The sequence below is a fragment of the Rousettus aegyptiacus genome, unplaced genomic scaffold, assembly GCF_014176215.1.
Source record: "Rousettus aegyptiacus isolate mRouAeg1 unplaced genomic scaffold, mRouAeg1.p scaffold_m13_p_5, whole genome shotgun sequence".
NCBI classification, from domain to species: domain Eukaryota; kingdom Metazoa; phylum Chordata; class Mammalia; order Chiroptera; family Pteropodidae; genus Rousettus; species Rousettus aegyptiacus.
The window spans coordinates 15,713,509-15,732,335 of record NW_023416308.1 but is presented as its reverse complement, the minus strand read 5'-3'; the positions used below and the strand labels follow the sequence as shown (position 1 = coordinate 15,732,335).

Here is an 18,827-nt window from a genome sequence, read left to right as displayed (position 1 = left end):
GGCTTACTATATTTGGAGGATACAGTATATAATTCATTTTGAAATGGATTAGATGGAATCAACATGTCCCATTTGGGGGATAAAACAATGTGATTGAACCTAAACAGAGAGAGGCAGATCAGAAATAGTATATATAACACACACAGCCATAGTAATTAAAGACTTGATTTTAAAAGTAGATCATGACTCAATAACAAATGTAAATCAAGCAGTATTTTGAGATAATGTCTGGTGCACTTATTATATACTTTCCTTTGTTGCTTTCTTTTCTAGGTTAGGTTGAGTTTGTTACTTTTTGCCTAGCAACTTTAATTATATAATCCATTCCTTTACATAGGTGTTCAAGGCCCATTTCCTCAGCTGAAACCAGATATATTTCAGAGCACTGAACACTAACATTAAACCACTTACCCTCATAACTCAGGGTCAATTGTATTAATGTCAAACCCTAGAATCATATCTGAAACAAAATGTTCAAAAGTATCGGGTTAACTGTTGCACTTATCTGCTCTCATTTCTTTATTTACTGCACTAAAAGAAGCTACTTATAAGTTCTGACCCGTATCATTGCAGTCAGTACCCAGTCACCAAGAAACAAAAATAACAAAAATGGAGAACAGGATAGTTTGCGATTTTTAAATATGGTTCTCACTTGAAAGAACTTGTAGCTAATAATTCTTTGTACAGAAATAACTCTCAGGCAGTTTATGAGAAACATTCCCCTATAACTGGCATGGTGTAGTCAGATACATAGGAATAAGTCTACCTACCTGAGATGCCCCCTTTCAGAAGCAGAGAGTCTGTCCCAGCAGTAAGGCCAGGAACAATGGCACCTCTGTTGGAATCTCTATCACTAACTGCTGGTCATGTAAGAAACATCAAAAATCAGTTGCCTTTCCATGGTACAAGGCCCAGTGAATCAAACACCTATCACTACCAGAGTTAACTTGTAGTTCTCAGACAAGAAGGTATAAGGAGAAAACAAGAGGCAAAACTCAAAAGTAAATTGGTTATAACTTAGCAACTGGAATAGCCTATTTTATTATTCAGATTTACCCTGTATCATCACTTTGTATCACCAAGGGACAGCAATATTGACACATAGGCCGTGACTGAGGACCACCTTCTAACGTGTTATGATGAAGACCAGTATGTGCTACACATCTGCATTTATCAATGTGCAGTCACCTTTTAACCCAACTTCATGCCTAAAGGTGTTTTACAAGTTTGGAGCCATAGCTTTTTCTATTAATAAATTAACAGAATACAATTGTCTTGAAAAACCCATTCTAGACATTTACAAATGATTCATATAACTGCCAACTGCCGAATCAAGAAAGCAGGTAATCCCAGGTATTTGGGAATAATTAGAAGGTATGAAAAGATGAGACTGTAAAAATTCAGTAAGTTATTTTAACTTAAGTAGCTGAATAAACAGAAAATCTTCTTTGGAGCTCATCCAAAAAGATATTTTTTTTTTTTTGGCAGTAACTTAAGTTGACTGAATCTTTATACTTGTCATCCCCGATACATGTAGATTAACCACAAACCTGCTTTCTCAAGTAACAAACAGATAGTAATAATCAAAGAACACACAAAAGCATCAAGGACCAAATGACCACTAAAGAATTTCCAACTTACTCAAAGTACCTTTTTAAAAATCCATTTATTGTGGTGGAAGAGAAAGAGGGAAAGGAGAAAAGGCTGGGGTTTGTGCCAAATACTTACGCTGACTTTGGGCTGAGAAGGCAAAGTCCCACTTGCCTTCATGGTGCTCACTAGCTTGTTGAACGCAGTCATGTCACCATCTTTTTTGAGCTGTCGATTGCTGGTTACAGCATTCAGCGTCTCCTCTAAGTGCTCTGCCATGAAGGGAGTGGAATTCTTCACTTGTTGGTCCACCTTCAAGCCCTTGAGCCCTGCTTCTACCTCTTCCACTGAAAGTACAACCCCTGAATGTGCTGAAAGGTTGAGAAAGTCCAGGTTAAGCCAAGCAAAGGAATATGAGGTAGGAATTCTTTTTGGCTACCAAGATAGTTAAGGTGAAAATAAAAAAGGCTGACACCAAAAACAGACAATCTGAAGACATTAAAATCACTGTTGCTCAGTGGGAATAAGGTCATAATTGCGTACTCAGTAGAAATGGCATACTAACCTAAAATGTTTAGGTGACAAAAACTAGGGGACCAGAACTGCGGTGCTATGGTTTAAGACGTGACAAGGTCCTGCTGCACATCTTGCAGGAGGACCTCTATAATGAGTGTTTTGGAAACTTGTTACCAGGGACAGAAATCCCAGCTAGCCCAACGTCAGCAAGACTGCTACTGGTCACTATGGTTATTATATCACTAAGGTTTTATGTTGAAGGCTTAAAACCTAAGCAAGAACATGGCGGAAAGATGTGAGAAGCTAAGTTATACTGAGGAGGACTACAACATTCACTGGTATTATAATTAGGTCTAGGTAAGAAGGACTTGGTGGAAAAGTTCTTCTTATTATAGGGCCCACAGACTACCAAGTTCTCAAAGTGGTGGTATTGTCTGATAAAAAGTTTTTTCAATAACATTTAACAAAACCCTATTTAACTATTTAATGTTTGATGAAATAGTACATTAGATTTAACTGCCTTAAGACAGCACTCAAGCTTTTTCAGACACCTAAAGCAGACTCTAATAAACACTTACAGCTCTCTTTAAGTTTTTCTTTATTTGCAGAAAGGCTGGAGAGAAGAGGTTTTAAATCCACTTTGGCTTTCTGTAGCATTTCTAAGATATCCACTTTATTTTCAGCATGGTCTTCCAATGGTATAGGAGCAAAATAATTCCCCGAATTCTGTCCAGGGGAGAAGATGGCTTGCTCCAGACCTAATTTTGCAAATAAACATATTCATAATTAATTAGCCCTAATAAAGCACAGAAACTATCTTCAACATTATTTAAAGGACACAAATTGAAGACTTTTTTTTTTTTTTCTTTTAGTATCCAGAGATCCTTTAACCCTAATGGACCCCTGACTAATGAAGGAAGACTGAATAATGTCAGAGAAAGCTCAAGTCTTTCTCCAAGGCCAGAATCTGAAGCCACATTACCTGCAAGTCTCTCCAGTTCTTCATGTGGCGTTGACCCAAGACTACTGGATCGGCTTCCAGATCGGCTCGGGTTAGAGAACCATCTACTGAACCGACTGGCAGAGACTGACCCTTCTCCTAAAACATCTTCTATCATCTAAAGGGAAAAACAAAAAGAGCTAAGATAATAGTTCCTAGGTGAAAAAGACAAGAAGGTTAAAATTTTAAGAAAGGACCACTTACTTTGAAACTTCCTTTGAAGCGGTTGACCTTAAGGTAAACACCTTCAGAATTTAGGATTTTGAAAATCTTTAATTTTTCTTCCCCTCCTGGGTCATTTCTGAGTAACCCAAACTTGGGCATAATCAACCGCATACTTTGTAAGAATATAAAAAAGCAAAATCTCTGGGCCACAGAAAATGTTTTAGTTTTCTAATCTTTGCCTCATTAGAAATTCCATGAATTACTGAGTGTTCTTAGAGTAGAGGTCCCCAACCACCAGGACCGTGGACCTGTATTGGTCCGTGGCCTGTTAGGAACTGGGCCGCACAGCAGGAGGTGAGCAGCAGGCATGAGCAAAGCTTCATCAGTATTTACAGTTGCTCCCCAGCGCTAGCATCACTGCCTCAGCTGCACCTCAGATCATCAGGCATTAGCTTCTCGTAGGAGCACCAGTCCCTGGTGCCAAAAAGGTTGGGGATTGCTGTCTTAGAAGACAATTTCAAAATCAAAATCAGCACCAGGAGTAAAGCATTCCATTGCCAAGCTGATGAGTGGCCCTCAACTAAACATCAGGTATAGAGAGCTGATGAAAGAAAACCCTTGCTTCCAACATTCTTAAGGTTGTAATAAACATCATAAAATTCGATGCTGATAATTTCAGAAGCCAAGAGCTAAACAATACAGCTCATAAAGATCACAATTCCAAATCAAGTTTAGAAAGTGTCAGATGTGAAAGATACTTTTAACTGATTTCTATTATCTGTTTGAACTTAGTGGAAAGAGTTTTCAAGTGCTTGTTTTAAATCTGACTTCTATGGTTTTTGGCTTAATTATAAGGCCAACTAAAGGATGCATTATGATCAGAAATAATTTCTTCAATATGATTTCATAACAGTAATTTCTGTTACCAATCCTTCTTAAAAACTAGATTTAAACATTTTTAAAGTTTTCAATTTTACCTTATCATAAATCCAGTTAAACATTCAAATTGATCTTTATGCAGTGTTATCAATATTTAGAAAAGACAAGATAAAGTAAATGTCAATCCAAAAATGAGGCATATCCTTCAAAATGAGGCATAAACTTTCACTTCTATAACAATAATAAAAAGAAAACACATTTTCCCCTAACTGGTACATGTATGACAGAGTTAGTGACTGTTTTAAGTTTGGAACTCAGAACTTCCGGTCAAAGTTCAGCAGTGGAAGGTTATATCCTTTTTATCTGGAAGAATTTTCTCATAATACATACTGAAATTAAGCCACAAAATACTTCTCTTGAATACAAGACTAAGGGATTTTAATTCAAGATACTAGTTTGATTATTTGTGGTACTTTGATTTTCTGAAGTATTAGACAGTTTCAATCACAAGTCACTTGCAGAATCTCATACCTTTATTAATGCTGACTTTTAGGTGCACTAATTTTGCAATAATTAAAGTATAAGAGAAGCATTAGTGATGTGGTACTGTGAAAAATTGGGAATTGTACCCAGGATACAATCACCTTAGTGATAAATAAAAGTATTATTTTATAAGCAACTAAAAGCTACACCTATTAAAAATATTTTAATGTTGAAAAATTTGAAATAAGCAAAAATGGCTTTGCATTTTAATCATTTCCTCTGATCATACTGTATAGGAAAAAAATCAGAAAATACACAGGAAGAACATGAAAAAGTAAATAAAGGACATGAATATAAAGTATCTGGACATTTTTTAAACATATGGCAGTAAGTGTTGAGAAAGTCATTTCCATATTTTGATCAGTGACAAACTTTGTTTCACTAAGAGTTTTATTATAGCCGAAACAAAAGTAGAAACAAAGTTACTTTTATACACATTTACTAGAAATGCCCATTTCAAGAAACTGAAACATTTTAAACTTGAAAAGAATCCTTGAGAGTTTATCTAGTTATTTATTCATTTTTACCAGAGTGAGCTGGGATGCTCTAACAACAGTAGCACCCCCTCCTGCTCCCTGGAGACCTGGACTCATAGCTCTGACTTCTTGGTCAAGACATCCTCTGCTACATCCTTGTCAGCAAACAACTGGTTGAGAAGAGGACCCTGTGAACTATATTTTGGTATGTTTCAGCTACTCTTTCTATACTAGATTTTTAATAGTATTTTTATGGTAACCTATATGACTGTTAGTCTGGTCCTTCAAACAAAGATCGCTTACACGAGTCATATCCTAAGATTAAAATTATTATTCTGATTATCAAACAGATATTTTTACTCTAACAATTACTAGGTTTTATTAATGTTTTTATTACTTTCCACTTTCATGGACATTTCTATAGTTTTTTATTTGTTTCACTGTAGTTGATTTTTTTTTGGGATTTCTAATGAATGTATTTAAGGCTATACATTTTCTTCTAAGCATACCTTTGATTATGTCGCCAAGGGTTTTCTATGTCATGTTCCTGTTCATCATTCCAAATAGTTTAGGATTTCTGTTTTGATTTTTTCCCTTCATTCAACATAAGCACCTGTTATGTGTCAGGCGCTGTAGGAAGAATTGTATTATAGCTAAAATAAACTTACTTTCATTTAACTGAAATTATTTTCAAATGTGATCCAAATTTTCAGTTTGTACAGATTTTTGTGGCTGTCAACTATATATTACGACACTGGTAAATACAGCCTACAAATACAGATATAATTCTATTAATACTCAGCATCTGTGGAACTTGCTAAGTGCCATGTACTATTTCAGGCACTTTACATAACATTTGTTAAATGGTATTGAAATCCTATATAGCCTTTCTTATTTTCCCAAAGTGACTGCTCATTTTCTGAGCATTGTATTAGAATCTAGCTGGTTATGTGGCATATCAGAGCTTCTGTTTTTACTGATCCCAGTTTTGCTTTTAAATGAATGTTATAGAATATATATACCTTAATGAGCAATAACCTCCATGAAAATCATGGATAGACTTTCTAGCCAAAATCTACTGCTCTGCATTAACCAAGTTTTGGTTGAGGGTGAGAGTCAAAAGCTAAGAAGGCGCTGAGATCCTATTCTTCCCTTTTATGGTTTAGAGGAAGTATAGTTACGGAGAATTAAGAGCAAACACTATTAACTGAAACTGCATAAATCAGAATTCGGTTTCTACCACTTAACAGCTATGTGACTTTGGATAAGTTATTTAAACCTCTGTGCCTGTTTTCTCATCTATAAAATGGAAACAACAGTAAGCTAACTTGTGTTATTTGAGGATTAAATGAATTTACTGGGGTGGCATTGATTAATAAAATTATATGTTTCAAGTTTAAATGAATGTATTTAAACAATCAGCACTGTATATGTTACCTAGTATTAAAAGATTAGCTTTGAATTCTTCCTCTGCCTCGACACACAGGTAAATTTTAGAATCTCACATTTAGAGCCAAGTACAGGCCTCTAAATTTTGACCTTTTGTTATGAAAACTTTTTACAATGAGATTTCCATCGGTCTTCAAAGAGAATGCAAAAAAAAAAAAAAAGTCACTAAACACAGTTGGTATAAAAATAAAAAAAAATACTGTCCCCTCAAAAGCTAAGAATGTGAGAGGACCAGTCAATTTTATATCAAGTAAATTAAACTCACGCCTGGCTGTGACCCTTCTCCTTGTAACGAGGCACAGGACTATAGTCTAGCTAGTAAGGTATCTGGGTAGGAAACTTATAGTTAAAATTGCTGTTACAACTTAAGGAACAAAACCATGCAGTTGCCAGTTGATTTGAAGCTACACTCCTCATGCTCCTGAACAGTGCTATAGAGAAGTACAGTCTTGGACCATGCTGGTCCACAGAGAATGAGAGTAAACGCTTAGAAATTTTTGTAGCAATTTGTCATTACTATAAAAGTGACATTTTTACTTTAAAGTATTGGTCCTCAGTGGATTGGAAATATTACCTGGGCCCTCACCAAAGAGAGTTTAAGAAGTACTGCCCTAGAAGTCATCTGTGGCCTTGTACCTATCAGTGCTATGCAGGTCTGTTCACCTTTTCTGGGTGGGCGTCTATTGGGGATTGGAGGGTGAGGTGGGCAGGCAAATGAGAAGGGAGACAGGCCAATGTTCCTGCTCTGTTGTGCCCAGTTTTGTCTGCTTGTGCACTAATCAAAAAAGGAGCAGGTATAGTTTAGTAGTAGAGTCGTTTAAGTCAAATGCCTTGAACGGTCAATTTAAAGGAATGGTCAAACTTGTTTTTGGGGCTGTAAATGTGATATCTGGAATGTACAGATGCTTTTAGACAAATGATTTTTAAATTCTATTTTATCAGAGTTCTATGCACTCTTTCACCAACCACAGAAAACCTCATTTCTGTGTATTCATGCCACAGTTAAATTTTTTCCCCCCACAAATTTGACGAGGCTATATTAATTCTCAAATAGCTGAAGGGGATAGGCACAAGGTTGGTAGTAAGTAAAGATTTGGGGTATACTACTGTTTCTATTTTAAAAGCCGAGAAAGACTGGACCTCAACAGTTCAACAACAACACTGATACTATCCCAAGTTCCTCTGCACTAAGGGTTTTCAGAACCACCACATCATACAGGTATCACCTAACCAGCCACTTTTACCCAAGGAATGCAGATCAGCATGACACCAATCATCAGTTATAAAATCCACCTCCGCAGTAAATCTTTGCAACAAACATTTAACTACTTAAAAATTAAAGCAGACAATGTTCTCAAATATATGAATTCTTAGTCCAACGCTACCAGCCTGGAAAAAGAGTTAACATGTATAAAATTTTCACTTAAGTTACTTCCACTAAGACTCTCAAAACAAAGCCAACAAAAATTCAAATGAGTTATTAAAATTCAAAACTTCAAAACTTCAAAAAAGAGAGCTTATTCTTAAAAATTAAGAATAAAAGCCAAAACAAAAACAAAACAAAATAAACTCTAAAGCATCTAGAAAAACAATACGTTAAAAATAGTATCTTAAAGACTCAGGTCAAATTTAGCCATATAGTTGCGTCATCCATGTGTATAAGTGTGCTGCTACACTCACCGAGGCCAAACATGGCACCTTATCAAGGTTAAAGAACTCATTAAAATCAAATTCTCCTGGGGACTGCTCAGGCAAGACGGCATCCCTTGGCACTTCCTGATCAGCAGCAGGTTCCTGTGCGAGGATGACCTCCACCTCATCCTCTTCAGCCACTCCTCCATTGCACTCGACTAGGCCTGAAAGTAAAACCAAGACAAAAACAGTCCGATCAAGCAAGCTGCTCCAGACTTACTCTGTGGCCTCAGCCATCATCACACGTGCAGATGAGCCACAGATGACTTTAAAAGCAGACCTGTGTTGGTACAGCATTTGTTAGTGTAAAACAATTCCCTTCCTGTCGGAGATAGAGGAAGAAAAAAGCCTTGAGCCAGAACACAAACATGATGGGAGAAGGATTGCTGTCCCTCCTTCACCCATTCTCCGAGTCTTCTATAGTGTAGTGGATTCTTTTTCTAATAGGATTTTTTTTTTTTTTAAATGATGATCTTTGCAAGTCTCTTACTGCTTAAAAATGGAACCAAATTAATTTGACTCTGTCTTCACACAAACATCTGCACCACAATTTTAAGTCAGGGTTCAGGAACTTAAGGCATTTATGTGAAACCTACTACGAGGGCAATTTTCACTTGCCTACAGTTTGGTTATAGATTAACCTTTAAGGCAAAGCCCAAATGTTACCTTCTATGGGAAGCCTTCCTTGCTTACTCATTTTTATCCTACCCTGCAAAACTGATCACTGCCTTCTCGGTAACAGTTGATCTGTATTACGGTAACTGTCTGGTGAGACTAAGCTCGTTGAGGGCAGGTAACCTGCTCTAAACAGCTTCATCTTACTCTGTAGTGCCTGGTACTCAGTAATGTTTGGTTGTTAGGATGAGAAGGTAAGGTCTAAGTCAAGCTACCAAGAACTAATGTTTAAAAAGCGAGAGGATGGGCAAAAAGCAAAATCCTTAGGCTATAAAAATATCTTTGTCTTCCTTTTAAATAAGTAAACTCAGAGATAGTAGGCATTTGACTTTTGAAGAAAGGAACTCTCAAATCTCCACCTTGCAAAAGCACCTATGTAAAAGCTGCCTGCAGTTTCAGGATCATAATAGACATTAAGTCCTCCAAGAAAAAAAGCATCAAAGTCCCATCTAGACCCATCCCTTCTCAAAGTCCCCAACCACGGTCTTGGTATTAATCAGCCAGGATATTCTAGAACAAGGGAGGTTAAATGCAATCATCTGCGCCATCATTCCAGTAACACTTCAGAGAGCAAAGCAGGAGACTACAACAATTGAGAGGTTAAGTGGCTTGCTTACCCAAGGTCTCAATACAAGTAAGTGGTAGCAGCTCCAACCCCAGAATGCCCACCAATGCTCTTCCACACCATGCTGTGTTTGTAAGGCAGCACTGCTCCTCCACAGAGAGAACCCTGAGCCTTCTGAGGGCCTAAGGTAACCAGTGAGATGGATTTTGTGAGCCATGGATGAAACAATGGTCTCTCCAGTGGTCAGCACATGCTTACTGCCAACCACCAGAGGCAAATGCTAGTCCTCCAAAGACTGACATTTAAACTAAAAAGACTGCTTTGGTAGAGGTATTTTTCTTACTTTACAAAGAAACTAAGCCCTAAAAAAGTAAACAATAACCTAATCAATGCCAAGTTTGTGTCCTTTCCACTACAGCAGGGCTTCTCCCTGACCCACCTTGCCCACTAGAACCTGCCTGCCTACTTCAGGACTGACAAACAACATACATTTTGCTGCAGTTTTGTTTCCCAACTTAAAGATTGAGCTACACGAGTCTATACATGGCAATATACATTTACAAAAAAACTTTTAATATTTTTCCTCTGCACTTTAATTCTGTGTTGAGATACAGAAATGAATGGCTTTTGCAAGAAGCAAGAGAGTCCCACATGCAAATTTATGCAGCTTCAGGCTCTCTATAAAGCAGACTGGGCCCGACAACTGAGAGTGGACACAAGTAAGGAGGAATATGCACTAGCTGACAAACATAGCTGGCCATTTATGATAGATTCAAAAGTCAGGGACCTAGGGAACACAACTAAGGGCGAGTTTTATCATATTTCAGAATAAGCATATACTTTCATTAGAGAGAATGGAAATTAAAGTTTTATTTTCTATTGATGGAGGGTTTTAACCAATTTCTTATTCTACATAATTTTTTTCTGGTTAGAAGTGTAATACATATTCAAATTGTTTCATTCACCACCATATATGAATCATCTAGCATTGGGCCCTGTATAGAGTGGGTGCTCAATACGTATGTTTTAAAATTATGCAGGCAAGTAAAATGTTTGTCTTGTTCAATGCTATACTCCCAACATGTGCCTCCCAAGAACTGCCACATAAGTTCGGTGGAAAGGTGGAATACAGAAATAAAAGTGGACTAAAAGGCACTCATCATCCCTCCCCCCTCCTTTCATTCTTGTAGCCAAGATGAAACAATGGAGTACCTGTTTAAGTATAGTAGCTAGGATGGCCTAGGGACCTTTTGCAATTAACTGATGAGGTCAATGAAGCAAGACCCCTGGATTCTACTTGAGGTTTTGCCATGAAACCTATGTGACAGGGTCTTGGTTGTCGCCTCTTTCTAGGCCTGTCTCTCTCTGCATCTCTAAGGTAGGAAGTGACACCACTGATGCATCTCACTCCTTTTGGCTCCTCCACTTGTTGATATAACAATGGCTGAAATTCAGATTTCATCTCAGTGAAGAAAAACATGCTTTTCTCATCAGAAGCCTGATCTTTATCATTAGGAGAAAAGAACACACTTGCTGGTGTTGCTTTAGTCTAGTTGAGAATGAGACAAAGGCATATCTCAAAGTCATTTTAATAGCAAAGTCCCCCAAGTTACCCATCAATTTCCTGCATCACCCTAGGGAAGGAAATAAGATAATGGTAATGTCTACTGCATCTTAAAGATTGTGCAAAAAAAAAAAAGACAAAATAATTTTTCTCTTTTCTTTCTCCTACATAAATCCCATTAGCTTATTTCTGTTTAAATGTTTTAGTCTTATAATTTTAAGATGGCACTGATTAAACGCTCATGTATTAAAATAGCTTTCCCCTTTCGTTGCCTGATATCTACCAAAAGGTTTTTTCCAACTAAACTTGAAGCGTGGAAAGAACTAGAACTTACTGAATAAGTGTCCACAAGAGGCTGAGCTCTGATGTGTGCAACTGATCCTCAATGTTAAAAGTAACCCTTAAAGTTAGGAAGCAGGCATTGCCTTCACCTTACAAAGAAAGAGGCTCACCTGTTAAAAGTTTTATCAGGTTACCCTTTTCCTAAGCTGCAGCCTCAGAACTTAAAACATAGGCTACTGCCATTAAAATGACCGATGGGACCCCCAATCTGCACTAGGCACCTCTCATACTTTAGCTCTGGCTTCTTCAGTTTGGCAAGGGGGATGCCTAACCTTATCTCATAGATGAAAAAAATTGAGTTTGGAGATGCCAAGTTACAATCAACTGACCTAGAAAGATCTAACACCATGAAGATGGACTCTGAAGTATAAAAGCATCTTGCTCAAATTTTCATTACTTACTTCCTCAGTGTCCACTGACAAGTCACTTAAGCTCCTTGTTCCTAATTGCTCATCTGTAAGATGGGCATAAAAGTACCTACCTCAAAGAATTGTTAAAGTAGGATTATTAGACAAAATGCTTACCACTGTGACTAATACATAAAATGTGCTCAATAAATGAGACCCCTTATTATTTCTACCACATTTCTTATCTCTAGGGAACCCTTTCATGTACATAGGGCTCGTAACAGGGTAATGTGAGATGTTCCTGTTTAGCACTGCAGGCAGAACAAGTTGAGGAGACAGTATGATATATGCCTAGTAAATTTACACTTAGGAAACAGTTTCAAAATCAGGGTGCAACATCAAAAACGTGCTACTTCCTAACAATTGCCGCCCATTCCTAAATATACAATTATAAGCGCATCTCATATTAGAACAGTGGGCTTCCCTCCCAAACTTTTTGCTAACCTTCCTTCACAGAGGCTGTCCGTCGCCTTGTTCTTTTTCTCCCTTTGTGATCTTCTTCCAATATCTTATCATCAAAGCCAGTCAGCTCAATGGTTTCAGACTGACTTGTGGGTCCAGCTGAGAACCATTCTGGTTCTTCTTCTGTGTAGGAATCATTTCTTCTACGCTCACCAAAGACACGCTTACTATCCCCAAACTCCCTCTGGAAAATACATAATTGAGATTAAAAAATAAGATTCTAGTTAAGGCATTTCTACCCCAAGCAAGGCCTTGATGAATTAAGTAATGTTCAATAGTACAATAAAGATACTATACCATAGACTTGAATCCCCTCCCCACCCCCATCCAACTCTCTCTATTGCTCCCTATCTGGCTTAAGAATGAGCTGTGTTCATCTGGGATCTCAAAGTAACCTGGTATAAACAAAGTGAATATCGAGTTCCTAAGTACACAAGGTGCCAAAGGATCTAGAAGACAAACCCTGAAACGCTTGTCCTTGTAGTCCCTCTCTCGATCTCTGTCTCTCAAGTCCCGTAAATCCTTATCACTAAGACGGTGATCCTTCTCAAAGGTCCGAGAAGAGATTATCCTCCCACTGCCAATCCTTCGTCCACCAAGCAGGCGAAGCCCATCGCTGTCTTTCTCCAGTGGGCTTCCTGAGCGCCGAGAGCTAACAGCAGCTGTCACATGGCAGCCCCCTCCAAAGCTTCGTCTCTGAGGGCTGAGAACAACATCTAAGTCATCTTCTTTCACGCGCTCTCGTGGATCTGGAAAGACGCCAAAAATAGAAAATTACGCAAACCAGCAAGGGTATTTTTTTTTGGAGGTGGTATGTCCATGATTGGTGGTGGTGGGGTATTGGAAAAGTGTCACCACTAAAAATAGCTACAGAGTAAGACATATATTACATATTTAAATAAGACTGAGCCTTTTGATTTTTCTCTTTGGAGCAATATACTTCATAATAAATGATTTTCCATGATTAGTCTCCACAACCCTTTGATTTTGACCAAGTCCTTATCTATGTATTAGCAAATGTTTTGCCAACTAATAAACTATAGTGTCAGTATTTGAAAAAGTAACTACTTAAAAAGAAAGTGTCTCTTCAACAAATAGTAATGAACAGTGGGATATCCATATACAAACAAATGAAATTATTCAAAATGGATCATAGGTCTAATGTGAAACTTTTAAACTATAAAATTTCCAGAAGTTATACCTGAAACTAATATAATATTGTATGTTAACTTTAATTGAAAAGTAAAAAAATTGCTTAAAAAATAATTTTAAAAAAACAGAAAAAACTTCTGGGAGAAAATACAGGAAGAAATATTTGTGACACTGGGTTTCAGCAAAGTTTTCCTAGGCAAGACACACCAAAAGCACAGTCCTTTTTAAAAAATAATAAATGGGGAAAAAAAAGATAAAATGGGCTTGAGCAAAATTTAAAACCTCTGCTCTTGGAGGGATATCTAGTAAGTCCTCACTTAATGTCACTAATAGGTTCTGCAACTTTAAGTGAAACAATGTATAATTAAACCAGTTTTACCAAATGCTAACTGATATAAACCAAAGTTAAGTTCCTATGGCATATCATCAATGTTGCAAGGAAACAATGTAGAAGGAAATCGAAGTATTTGAGAACCTGGTGCACTGTTCAGAGAATGCAAAAACAAGCCATGGATTGGGAGAAAATATTTCAAAGCACGTATCTGATAAAGGACCTGTATCTAGTATATACAAAAACTGGAAAAAAAAAATCCAATTAAAAAATGGACAAATAGTTTCGTCACTCTGCCAAGGAGGATACATGGATGGCAAATAAGCACATGAAAAAATATTCAACATCATTAGTCATTAGGAAAGCTTAAATTAAACCATGTGATACCACTGCACACTTATTAGAATGGCTAAAATAAAAAAAGACTGACCATTTCAAGTGCTGATGAGGATCTGGAGCAAGTAGAACTCTCATACACTGTTGTAAAATGGTATAACCACTTTGTAAAATAGCCAGCCTGGCAGTTTCTCAAAATGTTAAACATATATCTACTATAGGACTCAGCAATTCCACTTTTGGGTATTTACTCAAGAAACAACAGAGTGTATGTATGTCCATACAGAGACTTGTACATGAATGTGCACAGTTTTGGTTAACAATCAAAAACTGAAAACCACCCAAATGCTACGGCCATGCCACCCTGAACATGCCCGATCTCATCTGATCTTAGAAGCTAAGCAGGGTCAGGCCTGGTTAGTACTTGGATGGGAGACCACCTAGGAAGACCAGGTGCTATAGGCATAAAGAAAAAAAAAAAACCCAAATGTCCATCAACAATGAACATAATGTGGCAAATTCATAAATGGAATACTACTGGGCAACAAAAAGGAGCTACTTATACATCTAATAACATGAGTGAATCTTAAAACAACTATTCTGAGTGAAAGGAGCTATGCAAAAGGTGCATGCTGTATAATTCCATTTATATTAGATTCTAGGAAAAGTAAATTTATAGTGATGGAAAGACGATCAGTGCCTATCTGGGTGCAAATGTGAGGAAAGGATTTATAGGAGTACTAGGGAACTTTTGGGGGTGATGGAAATGCTTATTACTTCGATTGCAGTTGCAGTTACACAGGTGCATACAACATATCAAAACATCAAATGGTACACTTTATGTGCAGTCTATCGTATGTCAATTATCTCAATAAAGATGTAAAGAAAATAAACATGTCACTGCACATGCAGAAATTCTTCCCAGAAAAACCAGAAAACTGAAGATAAGTCCAAATGAGAAAAACCTCTTTTCTCTCACCAGAAACAGTTTCTAAAACATTTGGCATGTACTTTTCCAGAATTTCCACGCAGTATCTCTGTTTTTTCCAAAATAAAATATAATATGGATAGTTATACATAACTTGGTAAACACATTTCTAACATTTTTATAGTTGAACGTCATGGTCATACATACTCAACCTATTTCTATTACTAGACATTTAGGTTGCTTCCAAGTTTTCATGATTTTAACAAAGTCTGTGGCACATCTTTAATGACTCTGTTAGAATAAAATTTTTGTTCGAGGGACAGTACTGCACTAAGGGTACTAATAGCTTCTGCGTAGAAAGGTCTTATAGCTCAAACTAGAATCATCCCTATCGTCTTTGCTGAGTTCCAAATTTGTTTTATAATAGGTCATCCTCTCATCTCAAAAGATGTTCTTTTAACAAGTTCCTTGCCTAATTTTAATACTGCCAGGCCCCCATTTCACTCTGCAATATCTTTTCTAGTTTAAAGGAGTAAAGAAATGGAAGACCAAACTTCATTTTATTCTCAAACCCTATCTAAACCCTGTATTCAGATAATAATCCATTATGAATTAAGGATGGCCAAACTGATTTATACCTGAGAACTAGTTTCATATGAGACTAAGCATAACCAGATTTCTGGCACAGCTTTATGCTCCTTACCACATCTCAGTTATCCATGTCAGTGAAAGACATTGGTACTTTCAATTCAAAAGCACATAGCCTAATACAGTCTACTTGCTACTACTATACCAGAAAGCTATGATTTTACTCTGTTAATCAGGAGAAATCCAGCTGGTAAATCAGTTTCCTGATAAGACACATTTCTCCAAATGCATAAAACTCTCACAGGTAAGAATGAAGCCATAGCAAAGAGCACTGTCTCCAAAATTGCTGCCCCCACTTAGTGACTGTGTGCTCACCTACTATCCTGCGCACCAGGGAAGGCCGGTCTGTATCCAACTCTTTCTTCACACTTTCCACTGGTGAGCTCCTCCCTGAAGCTGGGTAAAGAGAGGCATGCCACTTCTCAGGGTCCCAGACACCATCACTACAAGTCAAAGGGTACCAACAATTAGCTCTTGTACCCATGAACCAGATGATGTAGTCTAATTTCTGAACTTCAAATACTAAGTTATGGAAACCCCTTTCAAATATAAAACTTCATAGATGCCATCAGAATGGTTAAAATGGAGAAAAAGAAAAAACTATTAATTCAATAATACTTTGTTGTTGTTCACAATACACCAGTAGTTACTTGAAAACCAGTGGTCTGTGTATAAATGAAACATCCAGACCATAAACCTTAGGGTGCATATAGATTATAGTAACTAAGCCTATCCTCCATATATACTGATTAGTTTACTAAAAATTAGTTACTGGGGGTGGGGGAGAGGAACCTTAATTCTCTCACTAGAAATAACTCCTGGAATGCGTGGTGTTTTTTTTTTTCCATAATTTCTATGCATAGTCTCACTTTTTCCCATGAGGAGGACGGACAGCTCTTAAGAACCTAAAGTGTGTGGTTTGGGTTTTATTTTGTTTCTCCCTCCCTAATGAGGGGGTGGCAGGTTGTCCAGTGTGCAGAGCTTTGGAACCCAGTAATCTTGGACCAAATTGTAGCTCTGTCATCATCGCCAGGGACATCCTGGACAAGTTACTGAGCTATGCCCTTCAGTCTTCTGTAGAAAGGCCTTCCTCAGCCTCAGATCAGACCACGCAGCACTACACACTAGCACTCTGCACTTGTCTTTCACAGCCTGTAATGGTGGTAGTGACAAACTCTTATGAATATTTGACTGTATCCTTCCACAACCCAAAATTCCATGAAGGTAGTCCTTGATAGCACTTGACAGTATTTGCCACGTGGCAGGTACCAACTGAACATTTCTTGAATAACTGAGTCGACCTCTCAGTATCGAACTTCTCATACTAAAGGAAATATCAGCTATGTTTTAGTATGGTTGTGATTGCTTAGAGTTTAAGAACCCAACAAATTTTAATTCTGAGAGAAGAGAAACAGCAGAATGAGCAGCTCTTGCCTCTCTTTTACTTTCAATATTATTACTAGAAACAATGTCTCTACTTCAGACTAAAAGCAAATGTGTGTGTCCAAAATATTTTATGTGGAAAAAAAAGTTGTAATAAGAAAATTCAACTTGAGGAATAAAAAGCTTTACAGGTTTAATGGGGGGGGGGGGAAGATTATCTGAGACTTAACAAAAAACCCTAACTAACTGGAATAGCCATTATTCAAGTATCATTTTCATCAGAGGAAAGTGGTGAGGAGTCCAGATTTAGCAACCTCCTGAACAGTCTACATATAAAAGAAGAGTATATCTATTCAACCAAGATATTAAACATAATAGATGCTTCATGTTAAATGTGGACCTATATGAACCATCTACCTCGATATTTAAGAAGTGACCTAAGTCTTAGGGTGACCACAAGAAGTGCAATGTAAGATATTGTAAGATATTTACAGACCATTTTTAGTTAGAGTCTTCTCTAACAAAACCCTTCTACCTCTTCTGAAGGAACCCAATATACAAGAGGGCTAACCTGAATGACTATTTTGTTTTGGGGAGTTGGATGGTGGCGCATAGATAAAAGGCTCAGAATCCTCCTGATCAGCCTACCCTTGGCAGACCCTTGAAGAAGACCCCTGAAAGCACAGTGCAAAAACCACTGGAAGAGAGAAAAGACCTTAGTGAGGACCCTTGTGTTCAAGTCTTAATTCTGCTTTCTGACTATGTGTGTCTGACCAAATCCTTTTCTAGTTTGTTTCTTTACCAGTTAGTAGAAAGGGAATTGGTTTAGTTGTCCTTAAGAGTCCCTTGCAGCTAAAATCTTTGAATCAATGGTTTAAAGCTAAGTAATAATGAAACTGATGAAGACAATGCAGTGAGATGCTATTCATGTTCATATATTTATGCTGAAGCCCAATGTTAATACCTTTGAAATCTCCCCATTCGTAATTCTACCAAAAAGCTCCAAAACAATACACTTAATTGACTAGTTCGATGTAGTATGTAGCTAAATAGAAGCAACCCACCACCATACCTGTCGTATTTTTCAGAGAGGCACGAAGGCCTTTGTTTGGAATGAGGGCGTTCTTTTATATCCAAGAGCTCTTCCTAGAAAGAGAAATCAAATGGTGATTTTGAACAATGTTTTACACACTTTCAACTTATTTTTTTTCAGTAATTGTCTACCCTAAAAGCATTTCACACAGTTTGTATTTACTTATACCCTGACTTACTCTAGAAAGGACTGGAGTCAGTTCAAGGTTCTCACAAGAAGCTCAAGCAGAACAGGCTAATAACAGTGACCAATTTCTTGATAAGACACATTTTCTCATAAATTGCTGTCCAATAATATATTCCACAATACTGCTCATCAGGGCATGGAAGCTTCAGGCTTATATTAAAACCTCCATTTAATGTTACTCTTAAATGCATTAGATGCCAATTTACAAAGAGATGTTTTATTTTACACACAGTGGAAGTTACTAGGAAAAAATAAAGCACTCAAAACACCCATATACTATTTATCTGATCTGCCTGATTTCCCTATTTACTTTAGCATTTGGACTCTGTATATATCTTTTTTTGATCCACTTAAGGGAACACTGCATAAGTCATGGTCTTACCCTTAAATACTTCAGTGACTATTTCCTAAGAATGAGGATATTCTTTCACAGTCTCTTATTTGA

The 18,827-nt window shown here is 37.3% G+C and overlaps 1 protein-coding gene and 1 pseudogene across 6 annotated transcripts in view; one reads left to right on the top strand and one right to left on the bottom strand.

Annotated features, from left to right (window-relative positions):
- EIF4ENIF1 (eukaryotic translation initiation factor 4E nuclear import factor 1) overlaps window positions 1–18,827 on the bottom strand; it is a 40,679-nt gene that overhangs the window by 10,485 nt on the left and 11,367 nt on the right. For all 6 annotated transcript variants that reach the window (XM_016129540.2, XM_016129537.2, XM_016129541.2 and 3 more), the window contains exons 3-10: window positions 18,176–18,249; window positions 16,036–16,163; window positions 12,788–13,074; window positions 12,308–12,509; window positions 8,299–8,474; window positions 3,089–3,224; window positions 2,685–2,864; window positions 1,729–1,961 (exon numbers count right to left, since the gene is read on the bottom strand). In XM_016129540.2, coding sequence (XP_015985026.1) covers window positions 1,729–1,961; window positions 2,685–2,864; window positions 3,089–3,224; window positions 8,299–8,474; window positions 12,308–12,509; window positions 12,788–13,074; window positions 16,036–16,163; window positions 18,176–18,249 — 1,416 coding nt within the window. The remainder of the gene's footprint in view (window positions 1–1,728; window positions 1,962–2,684; window positions 2,865–3,088; window positions 3,225–8,298; window positions 8,475–12,307; window positions 12,510–12,787; window positions 13,075–16,035; window positions 16,164–18,175; window positions 18,250–18,827) is intronic.
- On the top strand, window positions 14,491–14,609 carry LOC118603396 (annotated as a pseudogene).